This window comes from Ailuropoda melanoleuca, chromosome 3 (genome assembly GCF_002007445.2).
Source record: "Ailuropoda melanoleuca isolate Jingjing chromosome 3, ASM200744v2, whole genome shotgun sequence".
NCBI classification, from domain to species: domain Eukaryota; kingdom Metazoa; phylum Chordata; class Mammalia; order Carnivora; family Ursidae; genus Ailuropoda; species Ailuropoda melanoleuca.
In genome coordinates this window covers 49507898-49530594 of record NC_048220.1, presented here as the reverse complement: position 1 = coordinate 49530594, position 22697 = coordinate 49507898, and the positions used below count along the sequence as shown (strand labels likewise).

The window sequence follows — 22697 nt, the reverse complement described above, 5'->3', positions numbered from 1 at the left end:
TTTTTTTTTAAAGCCAGAAGGCTTAAGAAAATGAAGTTTCTTAGTCAGAAAACACATATATACACAAATCAATATAAATGTCAGTACATGCATGTACATATATATCAACATATATGTACATACATGCATGTGTGAACACATAGGAACATACTCATGCATATATGTGCATGTGTATTTGTGTGTATACATGTATATATATTCCTATATACATGAATAAAGTTCCTTAGCCAGAAAACATGTACATTTTTCATATACATATGAATTACAATAGTGATATCTAAGATGTATGACTTCATTTTGAAGGTCCCAAATTACAACTTTCATTTATACCACAAATACTACTTTTTTTTTTTAAAGATTTTATTTATTTATTTGACAGAGATAGAGACAGCCAGCGAGAGAGGGAACACAAGCAGGGGGAGTGGGAGAGGAAGAAGCAGGCTCATAGCGGGAGAGCCTGACGTGGGGCTCCATCCCATAACGCCGGGATCACGCCCTGAGCCGAAGGCAGACGCTTAACCGCCATGCCACCCAGGCACCCCGATACCACAAATACTTCTTGAAAGCTTGTTATGTTCCAAGCCATTTGGTAGGTCCTTGGAGATAATTGTGAGAACAGATACCACCTAGTCCCCATGGTACCCACCCTTCACACACATCAATATAGCACACAAGAGTCAGACACGGCTCAACGATGAACTAGGATTGCGACCTGTCTCATCCAAGTTCTTCAGGAATAAGAAATATCTTTGATGTCCCAAGAGAGTTTTACTTTAACCCTGACTGAAAGAAACAAATGGAGAACCTCTCTGTGGCATATGGCCTTAGGATTCTGTTTACAAAAAACATATCCCTTTACCTCAATTAGACCATTTAATCTAATCCACCATCAAATTTAAACCAGTCTGTAATTAGAATTTATCAGGAAGTAGAAACTCTTAAAAACAGCATCATCCAATCACTAAGTCATACAATAATAGAGACAGTAGAAGTATACGTGTTCAATAAAATACAAAACAACATCTATTTTAAATAAAATTTTGTGATTTGTAATCACCATAATAAGGATCTATTGAACAATTTAGCCTCATGCCTTGCATGGACTTATATAAAACATCCACCTTTGTTCACACACACATTCCACGTGATTGGTGTTAACAGTCTCTTCAGTCTTCTGGGGCACCTGGGTGGCTCAGTCAGTTAAGCATCTGCCTTCAGCTCAGGTCATGATCCCAGGGTCCTAGGATCAAGCCCCACACCAGGCCCCCTGCTCAGAGGGGAGTCTGTTTCTCCGTCTGCCTCTCCCTCCAACCCCCGGCTTATGCTCTCTCTCTCACTCATGCTCTCTCTCAAATAAATAAATAAAATCTTTACAAACAACAACAACAAAAAGACTCTATTCAGTCTCCTAATAAGCAGGTTGCTCCAAAAGTTAGTACAAATGTTCGAATGCTCTCGGTGACACTGGCATTTTAAAGATGTCAGCACATTGGTTTGCTTTCCTAGGAGCATGCCATGTTTGTTCTAAGTGTTCCCACAGAGCTGGCTGCCTGTTATTCCTTGCCTGCTGACTCTACCTACCTGGAGAAATGGCACAGCTAGAACAGGTGCCAATGGAAGTAGAGACAGAGTCCAAAGCAGCTGACTCAAGAGCTTGCCACCAAGAAATGGTCCTTCCCTCCTTGAGGCAAAGCTCTTCGCCACCTGGAACAGAGCCCAAGGATGACTGACTCAGGATCTCAGGGAACCCAGTCATGTCAGAATAAGGCTCAGGAAAAAAGTAGGCAGGAAAATCAACCCACGGAGAGAGACAACAAAGCTTAAGGAACATTCTCAACTTCACAACGAGAAAAGACATCTGAATTTCCGGGTGAAGACCCACCTTCAAGTGAAGAATTTCCCAAGAGAATCCACTCAAGAGGCAACTCCAGATGGGTCAGAGCCAGCACGAGCTCATCGTCCAACGTAGGCAGTGCTCCCACCGTCAGGGCAAATGGAGTCAGCAAGGTCTGATGACTGTCGGCTGTGAGGCGATCAGCTTGGGTGACCAGCAAACGGGCCAGCCGGCAAGCCATGTTGTCCATGTAGGTCACTGAGCCGGAGCCCATAGTCACTGGGGAGTAACCTTCTGAGCAGAGGCACACAGACACCATCACTGTCTCCTGAAGCCCATGGCCTGGACAACAAGACAGTAAACAGTTCACCTACGGTCAACAGGAGATGCTCGCCCAGTGTGCAAGTCAGGGGTCACCAGTCTCACTGCACTGTGTAAGGAGAGCACACTCTCCAGGAGAACAAGCCAGAAGACAAATGCAGCCAGTTATCTTTAAATGCTGCCGTGCTTGTGGGGCCAAATTAAAGCTGATTCCATCTTCTTTCCATGACTCCCGATTTTAAAAGTAACTTTTATGAGCACTGAGCATTTCAATGTCTATTCTCCTATCATCATCAAACACCATTACATGGCATAGCTTCACCTTGTCCTTCGACCCCAACCCCTGAATTCAAGTTCATCCTCTTAAAGGCCTTTGCCCTTTCCTCCTCTGCCACTTCCTCCTGAGTCCTATAATTTTATGTATTTTTTTAGATGATAGTTTCATAAAGTAGCTCCAAAGAGCTCCTCTGAATGTGAGTTAGGGTGGGTGAAGAGAACTCAACAGAAATACTTACATACATTGTTCATTGCCCCCACTCCTGCCACTTCTGAGAATGGCTTCTGTGTCTTGGAGGTGTTAATATTTCTGTTGTGGGTGGTCATCTAATCCTGCCCTCTATCCTTCCCTCTTACACTCTTTTTTCACTTGGCCAGGTTTGGTGAACTACTACCCAGGTACATTTTTATGCTGCACTTGGCAGAACACCCAGGAATTAGTACCACCAAACTGCTTTGAGTATTATAATCATAGCCAGACAGAAGGGTTAACATTCAGCCGCCACTGGCCCCCAAGCAAATGGCTAATAGGAGACTTTATAAGAACAAGAGCATCCCAGTTCACTAGGTGATAACTACTGCCATGCTCACATCACCTCTTCAAAAATGAACCAGTGGTACAGGCAGAATGCAGCCTTCCATCCCCAGACTATACGCTTCCAGGACAGACTACAGAAATCTGCCCTATACACTTCTGCAAGGTTTACCCTGGGAAAGCTCTAACAGGAGAACCTAAGGTTCAGAAACAGGGACTGTCACCTGTCTGTATGGAATCTGTTAAAAACAAAGGTGAGAACCCTCACTTTGAAGTAGGCCACAATATCATCAAACAGATCTTCTTTAATATATGAGGAGTGGGAAGGAGGCTCACCCCTATATCCAAGTAAAGAAAATGACAAAATTTTTGAAATTAGTATTGGCACGTCAGTTATTACTTTCATTCTTCCTCCATAGGAGGCTTTGTAAAAGAAAACCAAGCAAGGAGGGGGAAGGAAAAGCCAGTAAAGACATAAACATAAATGCCGAAGCCGAAAGGCAGGGGCAAAAGAGAGCGGAAGTGACTCTGTGCCATTAATAAGGTTTGACTATTTTTTTTTTCTTAGAAGGATGGCAGTTACCAGGCCAGAAAGAGAAGTGCTTAAAATTGCTCACAGTCTCTAAATGTTACCACCTGGGTCTGGTTTTCCACTGTCACTCTCAAATAGTTGTTTAGAGTTGTTCAACATTAATTTAGAATTTGAACACAGATGCAATTCAGAAAAATGCACTTTTTTCCCCTGATTACATGGAATGCCTTGGTTTTCATTGCACATTATTACTCTTTATGGACTGCATTATATTCTGTAAATTCGTGTTTGAGCATGCACTGGATGTATGCCTGGATTACTAATAAAAATACACATACATCTATAGGCATAGCAAAAGAGGGTTACTGAGAGGAGTGAGTCTTACTGAGAATGGTTGGTTAATATTTATTACTTGGCTTCTTGTGTATTAAGAAAGAAAGGCTGCGGTCCCTGTGCGGCTCAGTTGGTTAAGTGTCTGCCTTCGGCTCAGGTCACGATCCCAGGGTCCTGAGAGGGAGCCCCGCCTCAGGCTGTCTGCTCAGCAGGAAGCCTGCTTCTCTTTCTCCCGCTCCCTCTGTCCCTGGCTCTCCCTGCTTGTGCTCTCTCTGTGTCAAATAAATAAAATCTTAAAAAAAAAAAAAAAAAAAAAAAAAAAAAAGAAGAAGAAGGGGAAGTAGGAAAGCTTAATGATACTCATGCCCAACTGCATCTGTAAAATGCGTTAACTTATACAGAAAGCATTACATCAATTATAGCAGCATGTTAAAAAATACTGCTCATGGTCTCAGAAATGGGACAACAGACTAATCTGATGAGCAAGCCCAGGTAGGGCTAAAAAGCCTTTGTACATCACTGCAATTCTCATTATGTCTATGTTGCTTGCATGTTTACTATCTACCTATACTGCAGAAGCACTAAGAAATATCTTTCCTCTAAGAATGAGGCCAATCCTACCCTTAAAAATACCGAAGGTCCCCTACATGATGCCATCTAGAGGGCCTCAAAGACCCACGATTAAGGAAACTAACCCACCAACAAACCAGAACAACAAAACCCTCCCCTCCTGCAAGTAATAACATCTTCATTACCCCTTTGGGGTACAGCTTCACCCACACCCCAGTGAAAATATGCAACTGTATCTGAGAACTATTAGCTCTTAACAAACATTAACATGAAATATTAATGTGTCATCTGTCACCATGGTAATTGAAGACGACGTGTAGGAGAATGACAAGTTCCTGAACATGAACATTTTGGTGGCGGGAAGAGAAAGTTCTGGAGCCTGAGATCTAGTAAGGAAGAGTCTGGATACACAGAGTGCCAAGGAAGGAGCCCCAGCCACCAAAAGGAGCAAGCAGGAGAGCGGTGAACACTGGGGCTGCCAGACAGACTGCAGGGGAAGGAGGGGAGGTTGGAGAATGAAAACCTGTCGCCAATGTCTCAGTTCTACCTGAGCCATCCCTGGCCATAGGCCCTGGGACAACAAGAGGTAATACTAAGAGTGACTCCTCCATTGAACTACACCGAAAGCATAGCCAACTCTGAAAGCTGGGTGCAATCAACAGGATAGGCCTGCCTAGTCTAGGGCAAGGCTGGCACAGCTGGAAGAACGTCAGAAGCAAGATAACCCAGTATGAGTGTTCTCACGGGCTCTGTCTCTTCCCCACTTCCCATCCCCTCTCCACCTCTCTCTCATACCCATCCCACTTTTCAGGATTATTTACTTTCTCCTCCTGGTCCTCTTCCCAGCCTATGTCCCTGGAGGAAAGATGCTTCCAGACAGAGTCCCCAGTTGCAGAGTAAAGACTATACCTCACCTGGAATGCTGGACTGGAGAACATTATCCTCAGTGCGTTCTGCAATCACGATGTGTCTCTGATGAGATCCATTGTAAATAAAGTAAAACTCGGCATCTTTAGGAAGATAAACATTTTTGCCAAACTTTGCATAGACGGTCACCTGCCCCTAAAAAAATGAGTAAGTTGAGGCTTCATCACACTTTCTTGTCCTGGCTCTAAAAACCACAATAATAAGGGCTGGGGTCCAAAACGGTGTTGTTTGTTATGTTGATTTCATGTGGTTGACACTCAAATACCACAGATCCTCCTTTCCAACAGCAAACACTTAGGATGACAGAGAGATGCTTTCTGACATTTGAAAGCATGGGTGTCAGAGCTGGTTTGTTCTGTTTTTAAGGCTGAAGAAGTCCAGAGCATAGGGAAGAAATTTTTTTACTTTACTGGCTATATAAATGTGATTGAACTTTGTTGTCTTTTATTTCTTTTGAATTCCTACCTGATGAACATCACTGATTCAAATTTTTTCTATACCTGACATACCACCATCGTACAAAGGTTCAAAACAATTATTTTTAGTTATTGCCTTGCCCTGTACTGGATCCCAGTAGGTTTTAAGAGCTTTAAATATTCACAAACTGTGTCAAATAAACAGCACCACATGCTCCCACACTTGCTATGCCGTTTCCAATTGCTATTTGTCTTCTCTGAGGGAATTCCAAGTCCTCTTTTTCATCCGGCCTGGCCTCACACTTTCTCTCGAGAGCTTCTAGTTGGCACAAACCCTGCTAAGTGCCCTGGTTCCAAGGAGAGGAGCTGCCCCTGGGTCACAGAGGAAGGTGAGGTATGTCAAGGAAGGAAAGTGCATCAAGAAGGCAGGTAGCAGGTGAGGGCTCTCCAGTACATTCTCATCCAGAGGCTGTTTGGAAGGGCTGGATTGACGCTGCCACAACCAAGGGAGAAGCACTGATAGACAGGCTTGCCAGACCATCTTGGGACGCTGGAAGACTCAGAGGACTCAGGACACTCCCTCCACTCAAAAACAAAAAAGCAATACAGAGTCCTCCAGGGAGATGGTACATTCCACCCAGCCTGTGGGAGTGGCAGGGAAATGGAAACTCGGAGGTGGAAAGGGTCGCCCACTTTGGAAGGCCTCCAGAGCTTGGCCCACTATGGAGAAGCATCTGGGCTTTTGTGTGCTTGCCCAACAAAAACAAACCCTCTCTTGGCAAGTTCCTCCCCCTGTGATAGGGGAGAAAAGGAAACAGAGGAAATTCTACACAGTCTCTTTAACATCTGTTTGCCTCTGATGGCTATCGTTAGCACTATATTCTGTAAGATATCAAAAGTATCTTATCACTTACCAGAAACAAAATCACTGCAGAACTCCTTTCTCCAATAATCACATGGCTATTTCATCTAAACTTTAAAAATAAAAAGGCTATGTTTTCCTGGTGGTTTGAAATCTATCACACACAGAGCACTATCTTAAATTATGAATTGGTATAAATACAAATTATGGTTTCCTGGAAAAAAATCACTAGTTTACACCATTCTGGATTGTCCTTTCTCTGCATATGAGCACATGCAAACATGCACGAATGTAATCAATAGAAAGTAGCATGCCAAGAATAATCTACCATACGATAGCTTCCAAAAAAGTTCAGGAAGAGGCTCTGAAAAGTAAAAAAAACAAAACAAAACAAAACAAAAAAAACAAACCAGTAACAAATGTCTGACATGACAGAGAGGAAACTTAGATGAAATTCCATTTCCTAAAAAAGGAAGAACAGCCTACGTTAGTCATGTTCCTGATGGCTAAAGGGACTGTTAATTGTCTACGAACAGAATCTGACCTGACATGCCTTTTTTTTTTTTTTAAAGAAAATAAATTGTATCAACAGATCAAAGCTTTTCACAGATCAGAAGAATCTCTAATCTGTATCTATTCAAAACAACCATCACATCCCTATTTTCTTTGTTTGGGTGAACAAGGGCCACAACTTATGAAGGAGTTTCATTGCAAGACTTTCAAAAGCAACAGAACCCCACATAGAACAGTTTTACAATTCAGGTGTGCCTTCCCTTTGAGCCCACACCATGCTCTACATTGATAAAAGAAGATAAACAAAAACAGGTCAGAAAAAAGACCTACCCATTAAAGAGAGATGCCCACAGTCTTAGCACTACGAACACTAGTCTGCAATAAAAGGGGTCCTCTTATTTGCTAATCGCAGACATAAGACAGACTCGGAAGGCGTTATGGAAGGAGGGATGGGGGTGATGCAGAAATTAAGAGAGAAATGCAAAGAGAAAGAATGGGATGGGAGGTGGGCTGGAGAAGATGACAGAAAAAGAAAATATGAATATGAAAGAACATGAACTGAAAGCTCCAAGGAGATTCAGTCTAAGCTACACACATCAGGAGAAATGGGTTTCTGAAAATGTTCTGGAAAATCCAGTACAGTATAAATAATCAGCCACAAGTAACAATTTTAGGGGGCAGACTGGGGTCTTTCTAACCACTGTGGCCCCTGAAGGTCTGCTCTTTTTCTTAAAAGGCCACAAATTTTATTAACGGCAAAGATAAGTTTCAACCTACAGAATTCCAGTGTGCCTCCATCTGTTCCCAATCGGGAATCAATTTCACACTTTTAGGCAATTAAAACTATAAACTTTCCTAAGTGAATTTACTGGCATCAATATCAGAATCACTCTGCCTCTATGCAGAAATACTAAACATGTCTCATCACCTTTCCGTCAATTCACTATTTCCCAAGTTCAAAAAAACACACATCCAACCAGCAGTGTAAGAGCGTTCCCCTTTCTCCTCATCCTCACCAACATTTGTTTCCTGACTTGTTAATTTTAGCCATTCTGACACGTGTGAGGTGGTATCTCATTGTGGTTTTGATTTGTATTTCCCTGATGCCAAGTGATGGTGGGCACTTTTTCATGTGTCCATTTGCAAACTGGTACAGCCACTCTGGAAAACAGCATAGTTAAAAATAAAGCTACCCTGTGACCCGCAATTGCAGTACTAGGTATTCACCCAAAGGATACAAACATAGTGATCCAAAGGGGCACCTGCACCCCAAAGTTTATAGCCGCAATGTCCACAATAGCCGAACTATGGAAAGAGCCCAGATGTCCACCAACAGATGAATGGAAAAAGAAGAGGTGATATATATATATGTGTGTGTATATATATATATATATATATGTGTGTGTGTGTATATATGTGTGTGTATATATATATATATATATACACACAACCATATATTACTCAGCCATCAAAAAAAATGAAATCTTACCATTTGCAACGACGTGGATGGAACTAGAGGGTATTATGCTAAGCGAAATAAGTCAATCAGAGAAAGACAATTATCAAATGATGTCACTCATATGTGGAATTTAAGAAACAAAACAGAGGATTATAGGGGAACCAGGAGGGGAAAATAATATTAAATCAGAGAGGGAGACAAACCATAAAAGACTCTTAATCATAGGAAACAAACTGAAGGATGCTNAGGAAAAAAACAGAGGGAGGGGGGGGGGGGGGGGGGGGGGGGGGGGGGTCAGGTAACTGGGTGATAGGCATTAAGGAGGACACATGATGTAATGAGTACTGGGTGTTATATTAAACCGATGAATCAATGAACTCGACCTCTGAAACTAATAATACACTATACGTTAATCAACTGAATTTAAATTTAAAAAATAAAATAAAAAAACACACTCATTTCACTGAAAATTCTGGATGCAGTAAGAGGCATAATGGGCAAAATTATTTCCCCAAATTAATCTAAAACTTTAATGTGCTCTAGTCAAAACCCAAACTTAATCTTCAAATGAAAGAAGCTTGCTTTAAAGTGCATCTGCAAGAACAGATTCACAAGACAAGAAACAGTTTGGAGGAAGATAATGCTTGGGCTGTGCAGACTGGGGTCAGAATTTGCCCCACCACAAAGCAAAGCTTGCAATAAAACCATAACAATTCAAACAGTGTGACATGGGCACAGAGACAGACCACTGAGTATGGAGCCCAGAAGCAGATGCATGGAAGTTATGTAATAAAGGTAACATTTTAAGCCAGTGGGGAGAGAATAGTCAACTCAGCAAATTGCTTTTTGGAACAATAGCTACCTATTAGGGGCAAAAACAAGCCTCATATCACGTATCTCAATTTCCAATTAATTCAATATTTAACACAAAAATTCATAAGCACATTAAGTTAGAAGGCTGTCTAACATTTCTCAGTATTAAACAAAATGATAGCTATTAAAGAAATCTAAACCCCTTCGTATCCTGATACCACCCCAATGTACCAACTTGTTTTCATTCTTTTCCTGCCTTCCAGTCTTTGTGCAATGAACAGCTAATCCTCACAGAGCTATCCTCACGGCACAAGTACACATATGGCGCTCCTCTCTCTTCTATCTAAAGTACTTTTCCATCTTCTGATTTTTGGCACCATTTTTAATTGCATTCCATCGAATGTGATGTTCTATATTTTCCTCTGTCATCCCTGTATTGTTATACTTGAAGAGTGTTTTCTAGCTTAACATTATAAATGATGCAAGAAACTTTTTCATGTGCATTATTTTATGTTTTATTTTTGTAGACTGAAGTTCCAGAAATGGGTCCAAAAATGTGAAAGCTTGTCACAAATTGCCAAGCTCTTTCCAATAATGTTCTATCAAATTTCATGGCCACCTGTGCTGGTCATGAGTATCATTTTCATTGCAACCTTGCCAAAACTTTTATTTCCTAATTTATGGATAGTGAACAGTTCCTCATTGATTTCATCCATCTTCTTCCCCTATGCCTCAAATTATTTCCCACTTTTACTAAAGACTACTGCTAAATAGTGTCAACATTGTTAGTGGCCTGTTCAAATTTCAACTTCAAGAATTTTGGTCTTCCCTTTTTCTATTCACATCTGTGTTCACGTTTGCCTTAAGCAGGTCAGAATTTTCACTTTCTCAAGTGAACCAGTTGAGATGAACATCACAATCAGTCCCTTTCCTCTCTGAATACTGAAGGTGTACCACCTGTTATTTTCTCTGAGCCAAATAAGAAGTACTCAAATACTCCTATAAAATCTCTGTAGGCCAGCAACATGGAAAATGGGAACAAATATTGAGTAGGAAAGCTGGACTATAGCCACACTAAATATACCTCAATATAAACACACACACACACCCCAAGTTAATTAAACCAACATTTTTTACCAAGAAAGCATCCTCTCTGAGAAATTCTACTTGTAAAATTCATCAATAATTTCAAAGACCAAGCCTTTTGCTGAAATGCTGTGACATCTGTGGATTTCTTCTCAAAGAACCCAAAAGGTATTCAATCTTTTTGCCCCATTAAATTATTTCTTTCATCCAACTATTTACCCTTCTTCTGATGACATTTAAGATAGAAATGGTCGGCACTGATGTGCATATTCTAAATATTTTTTCTTCCATAAACTAGGTCTCTAAATACCTTGAGTAACTTGGTGCCTGTATTGTCCTAATCACTGAATATCCTTGTGCTAATATTCTCCCTACTGTCTTCACTCTCACCCTCTGTAGACAATGTATGTATGTATAATTAGACTTGGTTACTAACAATGTCATTTGCTAAACAACCTTAACCATCTAGTTTCTAAAATATCCAGCATGAATAGGCAATAAATACTGTCATTTCAAATTATGACAATGAGAACAAAGTGCCCGTCTTTTTATAGTGCTGTTTCTTAATTTGGGGCCACAGGAAGAATCCATAAATGGGTTTCAGGAGGTCTGGGTACCTTTTTAAAATTGTCAGTAAAACTCTCTTCATCTACGTATGTGTCCATTTTTCTGAGGAAAGGTTTATGGGTTTCATCGTATTCTCAAAGGTATCCATTCAATTCAACTTTAACTTCTATAGAACCAAATAATAATGGGAACATAGTAAATGCCATTTAATGACAACAGTGACCTTTTTGTATGATACTAAGACACGTACTACTGTTTTTCAAAGTATTCTGCACATTATAAGGGGTGATTTTTAGGATAGAAGCACATTAAAAGTACATGTTAACTGAGGTGCTAAATATTGTATTGCAAGTTTACTAATACATGCCATGAAAGCCATTATAAACATGATGCTCTAAGTGAATTATCAAATTTGATTGTTTTTAACATCTGAAACTTGTCTTTACAACAAAAAATAATAATTCTACACAAAACCTTCACTGCAGAGCAGCATGTTAAGTTTTGTGAGATTCTTGAGGATTTTTTAAAGTACATTATCCCATTTTATAGGTAAGTAAATAAAAGTACAGGAACTAGTTAATACTAACTAGCTCAAGATCCCAGAACCGGACGGACAATATTGAGTGTCTTGATTTCTATCCCAACCTACAAGTAATCCTCTTTACAGTCTTCAAGCACAATTCAAACAAAGTGCTACAGGCATTAAGTATTTTATTCCAAATTACTATGTTTAAGTACTTCCTTAAACTAACATGAGAAAATGCAAAACTTATTTCCTATATGTGCATATATTATAGATATATGCATATCTCTACACAGATATTATCTTTTATGAGTACGGTATTCCATAATTATAAAGTGCTTTATCGTGTCTTTTCTCCTCTTATTCCCACAGTAAGACCTAGGAAGTATTATCATGACTCTCATCACATAAATGAGAACCCGGGTACTACCAGGTCCAGTGAGTAGCAGAGCCACAAATAAAATCCACATCGTCCCACCCCAGGCCCAGCATACTTTTCTCACCAGCACGTTACTGTACAGACAGCAATGCTCAAGTGTTTATTGACTTACTACACCTTTACATTCACCTCAACCTTTATTTTACATACTTAATACGAAGATTCTTATCCTGAAATCCACAGGTAGGGGTAGAGTAGAAAGGGGAGGGAAGAGAAATATTCCTTAGTCCCTTCAAGATAAATGCACAATTTCAGGCATTTCTCTGGGGAGAAAGTGTCTTTTAATTAAAGATTCTTCTAAGTGTACAAGGAGCATATAATTTGAAAAGTTTAGGAGCCACTGATTGAAAGCATGTTTTAACCATCTTTTTTTGCATGGTATATTTCAAGATCATTCAAATTTCTTGTCCCAAACCAAAACTAAATAAAAAAATAAATACAGGTGAATACAAATTGGTTAAATCCAAGGCGAATATCAGAATCTATCTATCTTTCTTTATTTCTTTCTCTTTCTTTCTTTCTTTTTAGGGAAGATACACTAAAATCACTTAAAGGCTTCTAAGACATTTCTTCAGAAAGACCCTTTCAATGGGATGGTTTCCATTTCCAGACAGGATAAAATGGACCACAGCAGTCCAACATTCCAACTGGTAATGACTAGAAAATCAAGACAAAAAAATGTAAAAGTCATATTCTTAAAGGCATCAGAGAACTATGGGAAAAAGAACAAAATGCATTAAAGTTTCAGAAAGGAGAGAACAACTCAGAGAAGTTATGGAAGTCAGAATATTATCTTTAAAGTTATGAAATAAAATAACAGAGGTCCTAAAATTCCATGCCTATCAAAAATATCCTTGGGGCACCCAGGTGGCTCAGACAGTTAAGTGTCCAATTCTTGGTTTCAGCTCAGGTCAAGATCTCAGGGCTGTGAGATCTAGCCCTGCATCAGGCTCACACTCAGCAGGAAGTTGGATTGAGAGTCTCCCTTTCCCTATCCCTCTGCCCCTTCCCTGCCCTTCTCTCTCCCTCTCAAAAAATAAATAAATAAATAAATAAATAAATAAATAATCCTTTAAAAGGATGCTGAAATTAAAATGCTTCAGACAAATACTGAGGGAATTCATTGCCAGCAGGCCAACACTAAAAGAAACATTAAAGGGAATTATTCAAGCAGAAATCAAATGATCTCCAACATAAACAGACATTCACGACGAGAACTGAATAGTGGAATAAATATAATTAATAGCTAATGTACAAAATAGGAAGTATGTCATGGCATTGAAAATATTTATAGAACTAAAATGTCTATAACGACAATCAAAATGTCTAAAATGACAACAATAATGTAAAAGGCAAATGGGACTCAGGTGTCTAGCAATTTGCAAGAAATGTTAAAAGTAATAACTTATGCTTATGTCAAATATATATGTTTTAAGTTGAGGGTAACAGTAGAAAAATATATAACTAACAAGTTACAGAAGAAAAACCCAATTAGAAAATATTTTACTAATCACAAAGACAAGAGAAACAAAAACATAAAACGTATGTCAAATAGACAGTGATAGGATATAAATCCAAATATACCAGCAAATTATCTTAAGTGTTATTGAACTGACCCAAATACAATACCAACATAGTCAGTATGGAATTTTTCAATTCAAAAATGAAAGAACAAAACACAGAAAGCTTAAAAGGAAAGATATAACAACCAAAAGAAACTAAGTATGCCCAAAGCAGTATCCGAAAAAGTAGATTTTAAAGCAAGACATGTTAGTAAAGAAAGAGGAACTTTGCATCGTAGTTGAAAAAGTGATTATCATTGTATTAAATCTGTATGCACCTAATAACATAGCTTCAAAAGATTTTTTTAAAAAAATTAACAAGCCAAAGAGCTAGACCAATCCAGATTCATAAGTTAGACTTTAACATGCCTGTCTCAGTAGCTCACAGAAGGAGGAGACAAAAAAAGTAACAAGGATATAAAAAATCTGAATTATATAATTAACACAATTATTTTCCCAAAGGGGCAATTACCATAAAATGTAAATGTTAATATTAAAAAGCCACCCATTTTTCACATTTCTGCGATAAATTCAGTTATAACATAAACACAGAAATCAAAAATCCTCCATGACTTTCACACTGGATGGGATGATTCCCCACTACATAACTGAAATAGACTTCGTTTCTGTATCAAACCTGAAGTGAGCAAAAAACATTTCATGACAGAGGTCAGTAAATTACTCCAATCCCTCAAGAAAAACAGAAGTAGGCTTTAAAAGTCTCCTTATCAAAAACTAATGATGTAGTGTATGATGACTAACATAATATAAATAAAAAAATTATAAATAAATTTCTCCTTAGATGGCTTCATTTTAAAATCACTAAAAAATAATAAATTAAATAAAATCACTAACTTACAGATGTACGAAAACATAGATCTCCTAGAAATTGAAAATATATCTGACGCTTTAAGCACATCACTGCAGGAAATATACTGGCTTGGGTGTAAGAAAATTCCAATTATAATCTGTACTCTTGAATTATCCCAATAGTTCTTGAGGAAGAAAGGTCCTGTGCATGGTTCCCAAATAATCAAGAACATAAATAGGGAATGAAGCAAAATGAAGTTTAACAACTGGATGCCAGTTAGGATTTGGGTCAATAATCAAAGTAAGCATGAGTTGTCCCTGACACAGCCACCCAAAAATGCTAATTCTGCCCTACCTTGCACGGGTGGAAATCTAGTAACTCCATTAAGAATGGCTATGGTCTGGCTCTACTCTCCATGAGACACACCTGGGTCATGGAATACTTCAATACAGACAAAACTGACACCACATTCAGAGGAAAAGGACAAGGATGCCAAAGGGACACAAAAACCATGTTGTCCTATGAGGAACAATTGAAGGAACTGGGACTGTTTTGCCAAAGAAGGGAAGAATCATGGTTAAATAGTCACTGTTACAAATATCTGAGGGTCTCTCAGGCAGACGGGGGCCCTGACATGTTCTGCAGGCCCCAAGGGGGAAAGCCCAGAACAATGGCGGGAAGGACAGGGCACAGAGTTCAACACTACAGTGAGAGCCTTCTAAGAATCAGAGATGTCCAAAGATGACAAAGATTGCTTTAGCTTACAAGGAATAAGCACAACCAGAAGACAGTTTTTTTGGTTCATTTTGCTTATTTATGTATCATAATAGAGAATGGGGCTAAAGATAGACCTAACTAGTCTTACAAATCTAGAATCTATGATACCTGACATGTAATTCTAGATTAACAGCTTCAATATGAAAAAAAATTATGTGGGTCTAGATAAGTGGTATTTTTGTGTGTATTTAAATTAATCTCTCCCTTATTCTTTTGCTTCAATTTCCTAGCTCCTTGGGTGGATGGTTAGTTCATTTTCATCCTCTGCATTAGTAGTTTTCAAATTGAGATCAGGGGAACTCTGGATTCTAATGGAGACTAACAGAGACAATGTTGAGAGTTCACAAGCATTCCATTTAAATTTAAATTTCATTTAATTAATTAATTAATATTTATAGACCTCAAGCATTAAATCTAATTAAATCTAATTTTAAATCTAAAAGGACTGCAGTCACTTAAATGTATCATTTACTAAGTTTTAATACACTGGTGAGGACCTGAACTGCCAGGCTAAGTCACTGTCTTCAGTGAATTAATAAATGCAATATATTTAAATTTGAAGAACATATTTAACAATAAAGAAGTTTTATCCATTTTATATATTAAAGTTCCCCATATTACTTTGTTTTGGGGAAAAAAGCATTTTCCTTTGGGGAGAAAAAAGGTTTTCCTTTGGGGGGGGGAATGGTTTTCCTTCAGGAAAGAAGTTGCAACACCACCTACTTAGTGTCTGGAAGGCCCCTCTGACCCTGGGATGCCCCCTGCTTGTCTGTACTGGAGGCTCAAGTTCACCTCTACTTCACATCTCAAACAAATTTCCCATTTCCGAGACAGTAAAAACCACAATTCATCAGCTGCAGACTCAGGTTGAATCCAAACAGGCAATAATCTCATTTGGTTATTATTTAATGCTTGAGGTCTATGAATATATGTCAAACCACGCGTCATGTGAAGGTCAGTCTGGGTCCCCTGACAGTGCTGCATGTGCCAAACCAAAACCAAGACTATCAGGAATACAAAGAACCCTAAGTCTTCATGAATTGATAACTCCTGGGCAAAGACTGACACAATCACAGTGACAGGATCATTTGTATTCTTATTTCAGAGTAGAACACAGAGCTCCTGCATTCCATAGAAGTCCCTCTTATGAGGGTACAAAAGAAGAGAACAGTGCCCTTTGTCCTTCTCATCTGACCAGCATCTGTGCCAGAACACAAATTCAACTCTCTACCACCAACACACACGCGCACACGCACACACACACACACACACACGCCATTCTTAAACAAGAGCACTAAGGGCCTACCAATTAATGATCCATGCAGGAAAAAAGAGCCAGGAATGCTTGCTCAGAGAAGTAGGGACTGAGACTTACAAACATAGAGCTGTAAGAAGCCTCAGAGCCCATGTGATCAATCCCTGACTTCACAGACGAGGAAAGTGAAGGTCCATACCAACAGGTGACTTGCTCTGGGTCTGACCATACAGCAGACCCAGGGCTGGGGCCCAGGTCTTCACCTGGCATCCAATGCTCTTCCCATGCTCCAAGCTGCCAGTTGGAAGATTTACCACCTCACTCCTGTACTCCTACCCCAGGGCCTGGGAAAGAAAGGCCCGTATGGAAACAAGTCTGGAACAGAGGCAATCAACGCTGTCAAAGTTCCCCAATACTCACTGCACAACACCCATCTCTCCCCATGTTCTTGCTCTTCTCTTCCTCAATTCTCATCCCCTCTGTCAAACTTCAGCACACTCTCAGGGCCTGCTGCTCTTCTCCCTCTCAAATGGGAACAAGCACAGGTAAAATCCAGCCAAGCCACAGCATGGCAAACATGCAACCACAGAAACCAGGGACACAGGGCAATGAGGAAAGAGCACCCAGAAACTACGCACAGCCCTAGCTCCAAAAGACTCTGAGAGAGGCAAGGAAAGAAAAGACAAGGATGAGAGCTCAGTAGGGAGGGCAAGGATAAAACAGCAGCAGCGATGGGCTAGGGAGTGACGGCAGTGGCAAGAGGAGAAAGGGCTAGAAAAACAAAGCAAATGAGAATTGAATTGAAGCAGGCAAATGGCAAGAAAGATGGAAAATAAATGACAATGAGAAGAGAAATATCCACCCTACCAGGAACTGCAATCTGGCAACACCTTTTAAAAAAGGAAGGGGGCAGGGAAGGGAGGAGCTGAATTTTGATGCTTACAAAGAATATTTCATCTGATCAAAACTGATCACTATACTGCACACCTGAAACTAATGTAACACTGTATGTTAACTACGCTGGAATTAACGTTTTTAAAAGCGAATTCTCGCAACAATACGGACAGATCTAGAAGATACAAGGCTAAGTGAAGTCAGAGAGAACCAAATACTAAATATTTCATTTACATGTGGAATTTAAGAAACAAATGAGCAAATAAAAAAGAGACAAACAAAAAAGCAGACTTTTAAATACAGAGAACTGCTAGTTACCAGAGCGGAGGTGGGTGGGGGGATGCGGAAAATAGGTGAAGGGGATTAAAAGCACACTTATCCTGATGAGCACTGAATAATGTATGGTATTGTTGAATCATTATACTCTATACCTGAAACTAATATAACCTTTTATGTTAAACAAAATTAATTTTTTAAGATTTAAAAAATGGAAAAAAATAGAACTGAGGGCAAAAAAAAGCACCATGGAATGTGTCTTCTTGTGACACATCACAGGGGATGCTTTTCCAAACTCCTCACATCCAACTAATGGCCACACCCCAGCTAGGAGGTCCCTGTCTCCCATGTCCTACCCAACAGTGCTGGGAGAAGAGGGTACCCTTAGAGATTCCTTTCCCATTCTCAGTCCACCTTTAGAACTGGCAATGACTTTAGAATGCAGGAGCCCATTTTTCTGGCCTTGTCCTTTTTAGCCCTGTACTTAGACTTTCCTGCATCTTCAGGTCAACTGTTCAGGGCTCTCCACCAATGAAAGATAGGACCTACATGCAGAGCTGCCCAATGTTGGCTTCACCAGAGATACCATCTGGCCAAAAGTTAGCTAGAGTCTATTACTCCTGAATTCAGCACAAAGCCCAGCAATATAAGAACATGTGTAGCAACCCACACAAGGAACCAATCCCCAAAGCCTAAGTGCATAAATAATCTTGTTAAAGAATAATACCTTCCATTTCCTTAGCGTTTCACGGTTCACAAGGCACTTCCATGTATGCTGTCCCATTTGGACCTCACAACCACCAAAGATACACAGACAAGTGAGGGACTGGCCCACAATCCACAGGGGGGCAGAACTAACCCACTGATTCATTCCAGAGATACACTGTGTGTCTACTATGTGCTAAGGTTACAACAAACTACATGCCTTCTCTATTCATTCTAGTGGAGGCAAAGACAAGAAATAATAAAGAGCCTGACACGTGAGGGATTTGTAAAACCTCATAAAAATAAGGTGGGGTAAAGAGATATTTTAGCCAGGAAAGTAGGAAAACGTCCCTAATGAGCTGATGTTCTGTTGGAGACCTGAATAAAGTAACAACGTGAACCACGTGGATAGGAAAGAGAATCTCATGTTGGAAGACTGGCAAGTGCAAAGGCCCTCAGGTGAGCAGGTGAGACAGGCAAACCGGTGGATAAAGCAGAAGAGCAGAGAAATGGGAGGCAAGGTCAGGGACAAGGGAAGCTCATCCTAAGGGCACAGGTGTCAACTCTGCGGTGGGCAGCCATCGCAGAGTCCTGTGTAAAAAAGGTGACGAGAGCTAAACTTCACTCTAAAAGGATCCCTCTGGCTGCTGGGTTAAGAAGAGATCACGATGGGGCAAAGGTGAGCAGAGAGGCCCACCGCAAAAACCAGGCAAGAAACTACCAGGCATTTTCTGCCACATCACAGAGGCTCTTGGGAGGATTTTCTCAGCCAAGAGGAAGTGAACACGGCAGTCTGCCAGGAGACCACATCTTCATTCAGCTCTGCTTCTCCTCTAGTGCAGCATCTCCAGCAGCCCCGTGTCACGGAGCTGACCTGGAAGCCACAAGGGCAAAAACACACGTTCCTCAATGAGGGGAAAATGGGCAGCCGTTCAGACTCTTGTGCAAGAGCAGACCTGTGATTCAGGGCCCTTCCATCCATTTCTTACAGATGCATGGACAAATGATTGATGGATAGATAGGCGATGGCTGGGGAAGGAGAGAGAGCTTTCATTCATCTCTCCACTGGCCTTTATCAGCAATTTACATCAAATGATCAAACTGCAGTGGTGGTCATCGGGCTTTTCAATTTGAACATGGAGCAGCTTGGATCACCCTCGAACCCCCACCTCTATAATATATAAACTTCTGTTTATAAGGCCCAACATGAATTTTCAATCTAAAAATAGAAACAGGCTTTACAAACCTTATTATGTGCAGACGCTTCACTACTGACAAAGCCCCCATAGAGACACTACTAAAGGAACCTCAAAGAAAAAAAGTCAGACTTTGTTTTAACTCACACTGAATACAAAATTTCTCACTTCCCAACATGGAAGTTCAATGTGAAAGCAAGAGTATTTACCAATTTATTAAATGAAGTTGCTTAGTAACCCATAACGATAAAAATGGCCATGAAAGGAACACTTTGTGTTTTCATTAATAGTACTGTGCACGTCCTTAAAATCACTCTTCAAGGTAGAAACCATCATCCAGAGTTTACACATGAGTGAACTGAGGCTTTCAGAGGTCAAGTACTCTGACCACAGTGATCTGGGAGTTCAGGGGCAGACGTAGGAGTCAAGGCCATCTCTTCGAGGCGGGCTCTGCTTCCCTCCTAACTCCTGCTACATCCTGCCATTGTGCTCAGTGCTCTATCGCCTGGAGACAAGGCCTCTGCAGGGTCTGGCTCACTGCACTGAGGGACACCAACCAGATCTAGATCTCACCAGATCTAGATCTAACTTAAGGGGGTCTTCAACTACTCATCAATATACTGTGAACACTTAGAAGAAAAGATCTGTGTCCAAGGAGCATGAATATTGTGACCACATTTATTCTTTTTTCTCCCTTCATTAGACAAATCCCTAATCTGTGCCAGGCACAGATGATAGTAAGAGGACAAGATCTGATCCTACTCTCAGCGAGTTCACAGCCTTGCAGGCAGGAAAAAGCTTAGACACACATACATTAATCCAGGGCACTCTGCACAGCTGGAAGCAGGAGGGTCCAGGTCCACCTTGAAACACTGGGGAAGCCCTCCCCCTGAGGACAAAGGGGGCTTTATCTAGGAAAGGGAATTCCAAGTAAAGCATGAAGACTGGCTATAGAATGGTTCCTTGAGAAAGGACAGCTGATTGTAGCCAGGCTGTCAACACTAGAGGTGGTAAGCAAGACCAGAGGGGAAGCTGGGCGTGAAGGCAGAGGCCAACTCAGGAAGGGCCTGAGGGACAGGGAGTCACTGGGGTGGGGGGGATTTTGAGCCAGGTAGTGACACGATCACCTCTGCATTTATCTAAAGGGCAGAAAGATCACACCAGAGAGGATGCTATGGGCCTTTCCTGGGATACAGTCTCTCTCACAGTTCTCTACTGCTCAGTCATTTCTGAAGAATACCAAAAATAACCCCAGAAGGTAGGAACACATGTGGCCGGGTCAATGTGACAAGAAATGCTAGTTTGGCTCTCCACCCACACCCTGATGCATTAGTGGAAGGAACATAAAGGTTGAGCCTGAGGCATCTACAATCAAATTAGATCTGAGTTCCAATGTCAGCAGCCTCAGTTACCTCAACTATACAATGGTGATAAAAACCAAACCCACCTAGCAGGTAAGACAGGTAGGAGTCATCCAAATCAGCACCTGACACTTAAGTGCTTTTTAGCTAGTTGCTAATATCACCCTACTAAAAACATCACTATTAGTATTCTTTGTTCCCTGAAAACACATTGTTTGAATAGTTACTGTGTGCCAGGCGCATTCTTTCATTTCACTGAAAACACCTCAAGGGAGATTGGTGGTACAGTATCAGCACCTCATTTTGCCGATGAGGATATTGTTTGTGCCCAAAAGGCCACATTCTTTGGCCCCAGTTACGTTGACCCACAATTTCCCTTTAAGGCAGCAAGAGGATTCATAGAAATGTAAGTAGAAAGGTAAGATAAGCACTACACACCCATGAAAAAAGATATTACATTTTATCAATAAAAACCTTCTCTACTTCAAAATTTCCTTTAACAGCACAGAAACAATAACTTAAAAAAAAACACAAGTTTTTTAAAAGATCTATTTATTTATTTTAGAGAGAGCACTCAGCAGGGAGGAGCAGAGGGAAAGGGAGAGAGAGAATCCCAAAGAGGCAGCATGCCCAGTGCAGAGCCCGACACTGGCTCCATCTCACAACCCCAAGATCATGACCTGAGTCAAAATCAAATGGGATACTCAACCGACTGAGCCACCCCGGCATCCCAGAAAAACCGGAAGAATTTTTAATCCTCAAAATACTTTTTTTTTTTTGCATTTCACTGTCCCTTCTTAGCATCCCTGCAGAGCAGCCCTTGCTGGGATGGGGATGCTGTACCCAGGGGCCCCAAAGAGGCAGACGGATGCAGCCTCCAGCCCATGTACAGAGGGAGAGGCTACTCTGTCAGCAGAACCCAGAGGCTGGTGTTTTGGGTCTCAGCTGTGGGGGGCCTGTGAACAGCCACAGTCCACACAGAGAGGGTCCCCGAGGACATCTTGCCGCCCACCTCTGCCTGGGGAGCCCCAGGAGGTACAGACAGCATGCAGGACACTGGACACTCTCTGCAGGTAGCAGCAGTCTCCTGGCTCTGCAAAGTTTTGGTGAAACTACTTGCTGAAGCGCCTGGGGGCTGGCGGGACCTGGTGCCTGTAGGCCACATGCTAACCCTCCTGCTTGGGCACGCCGATTCTGCACGGTGTCATCAGCCCACCGGCCTGGGAGCTCTGGGGGACACGGCTACCTTTGAAAATGCCATAAAAACTTAGTCCCTCTCCATAGATAAAAGTGCAAGTGCACACACATAATGTGGTGAGCAATGCTGGGGGGGTGTGCCCCCCCCACCACCCAGGTCCTCAGATGGAAACTGCTAGAAGATGGTGCCGGGGGAGCTGCTCAAAGGAAGACGACTCAGGGGCCAGGGGAGGAGAGGCAGGGGACCCCAGACCCTAGAAAGCCTGAACAGCCCACCTCTAACCTCAAGTGTTAACTGTCTACTCAGGGAGGAGAGAAAACTAAATCCTGGGGCCTGGACACTTCCTCTCTGAGTGAGCCCTCTGTGTGCGAGGAAGGCCACTGGAACAGCAGGTGGTCCTCAGCACCGGGCACCTGTCTGACGACGTCTTCACTCATTTTGCTGCCAGCTTCATTGCAGGTGGGTGTGCCGCCTTCCTGTACCAGCCCCTGTATGTACTAAAGACCCGCCCGACGAACTCCAAGACAGTTCACTCTATCAGGGTTTGGCATGGTACCAGTGACTGCGTTTTTCAGGACCTGGATGCTACTATGGCCTGTTAGACGGTTAAGAAAGCATTCATTTCCTAGGATATTAATCTATCTCAGTTGTTCATG

At 41.3% G+C, this 22697-nt stretch overlaps 1 protein-coding gene across 4 annotated transcripts in view; it reads right to left on the bottom strand.

Moving 5' to 3' along the window:
- Positions 1–22697, bottom strand: part of ARHGEF28 (Rho guanine nucleotide exchange factor 28) — a 314186-nt gene that overhangs the window by 175015 nt on the left and 116474 nt on the right. For 3 of the 4 annotated variants that reach the window (XR_004624098.1, XM_034656358.1, XM_034656359.1), the window contains exons 3-4: positions 5316–5463; positions 1883–2176 (exon numbers count right to left, since the gene is read on the bottom strand). The exons of the other annotated variant lie outside the window; for it this stretch is intronic. Coding sequence is in view for 2 of the 3 variants with exons in the window: in XM_034656358.1 (XP_034512249.1) it covers positions 1883–2176; positions 5316–5463 (442 nt within the window). In the remaining variant the exon portion in view is untranslated. The remainder of the gene's footprint in view (positions 1–1882; positions 2177–5315; positions 5464–22697) is intronic. 4 annotated transcript variants of the gene reach the window in all.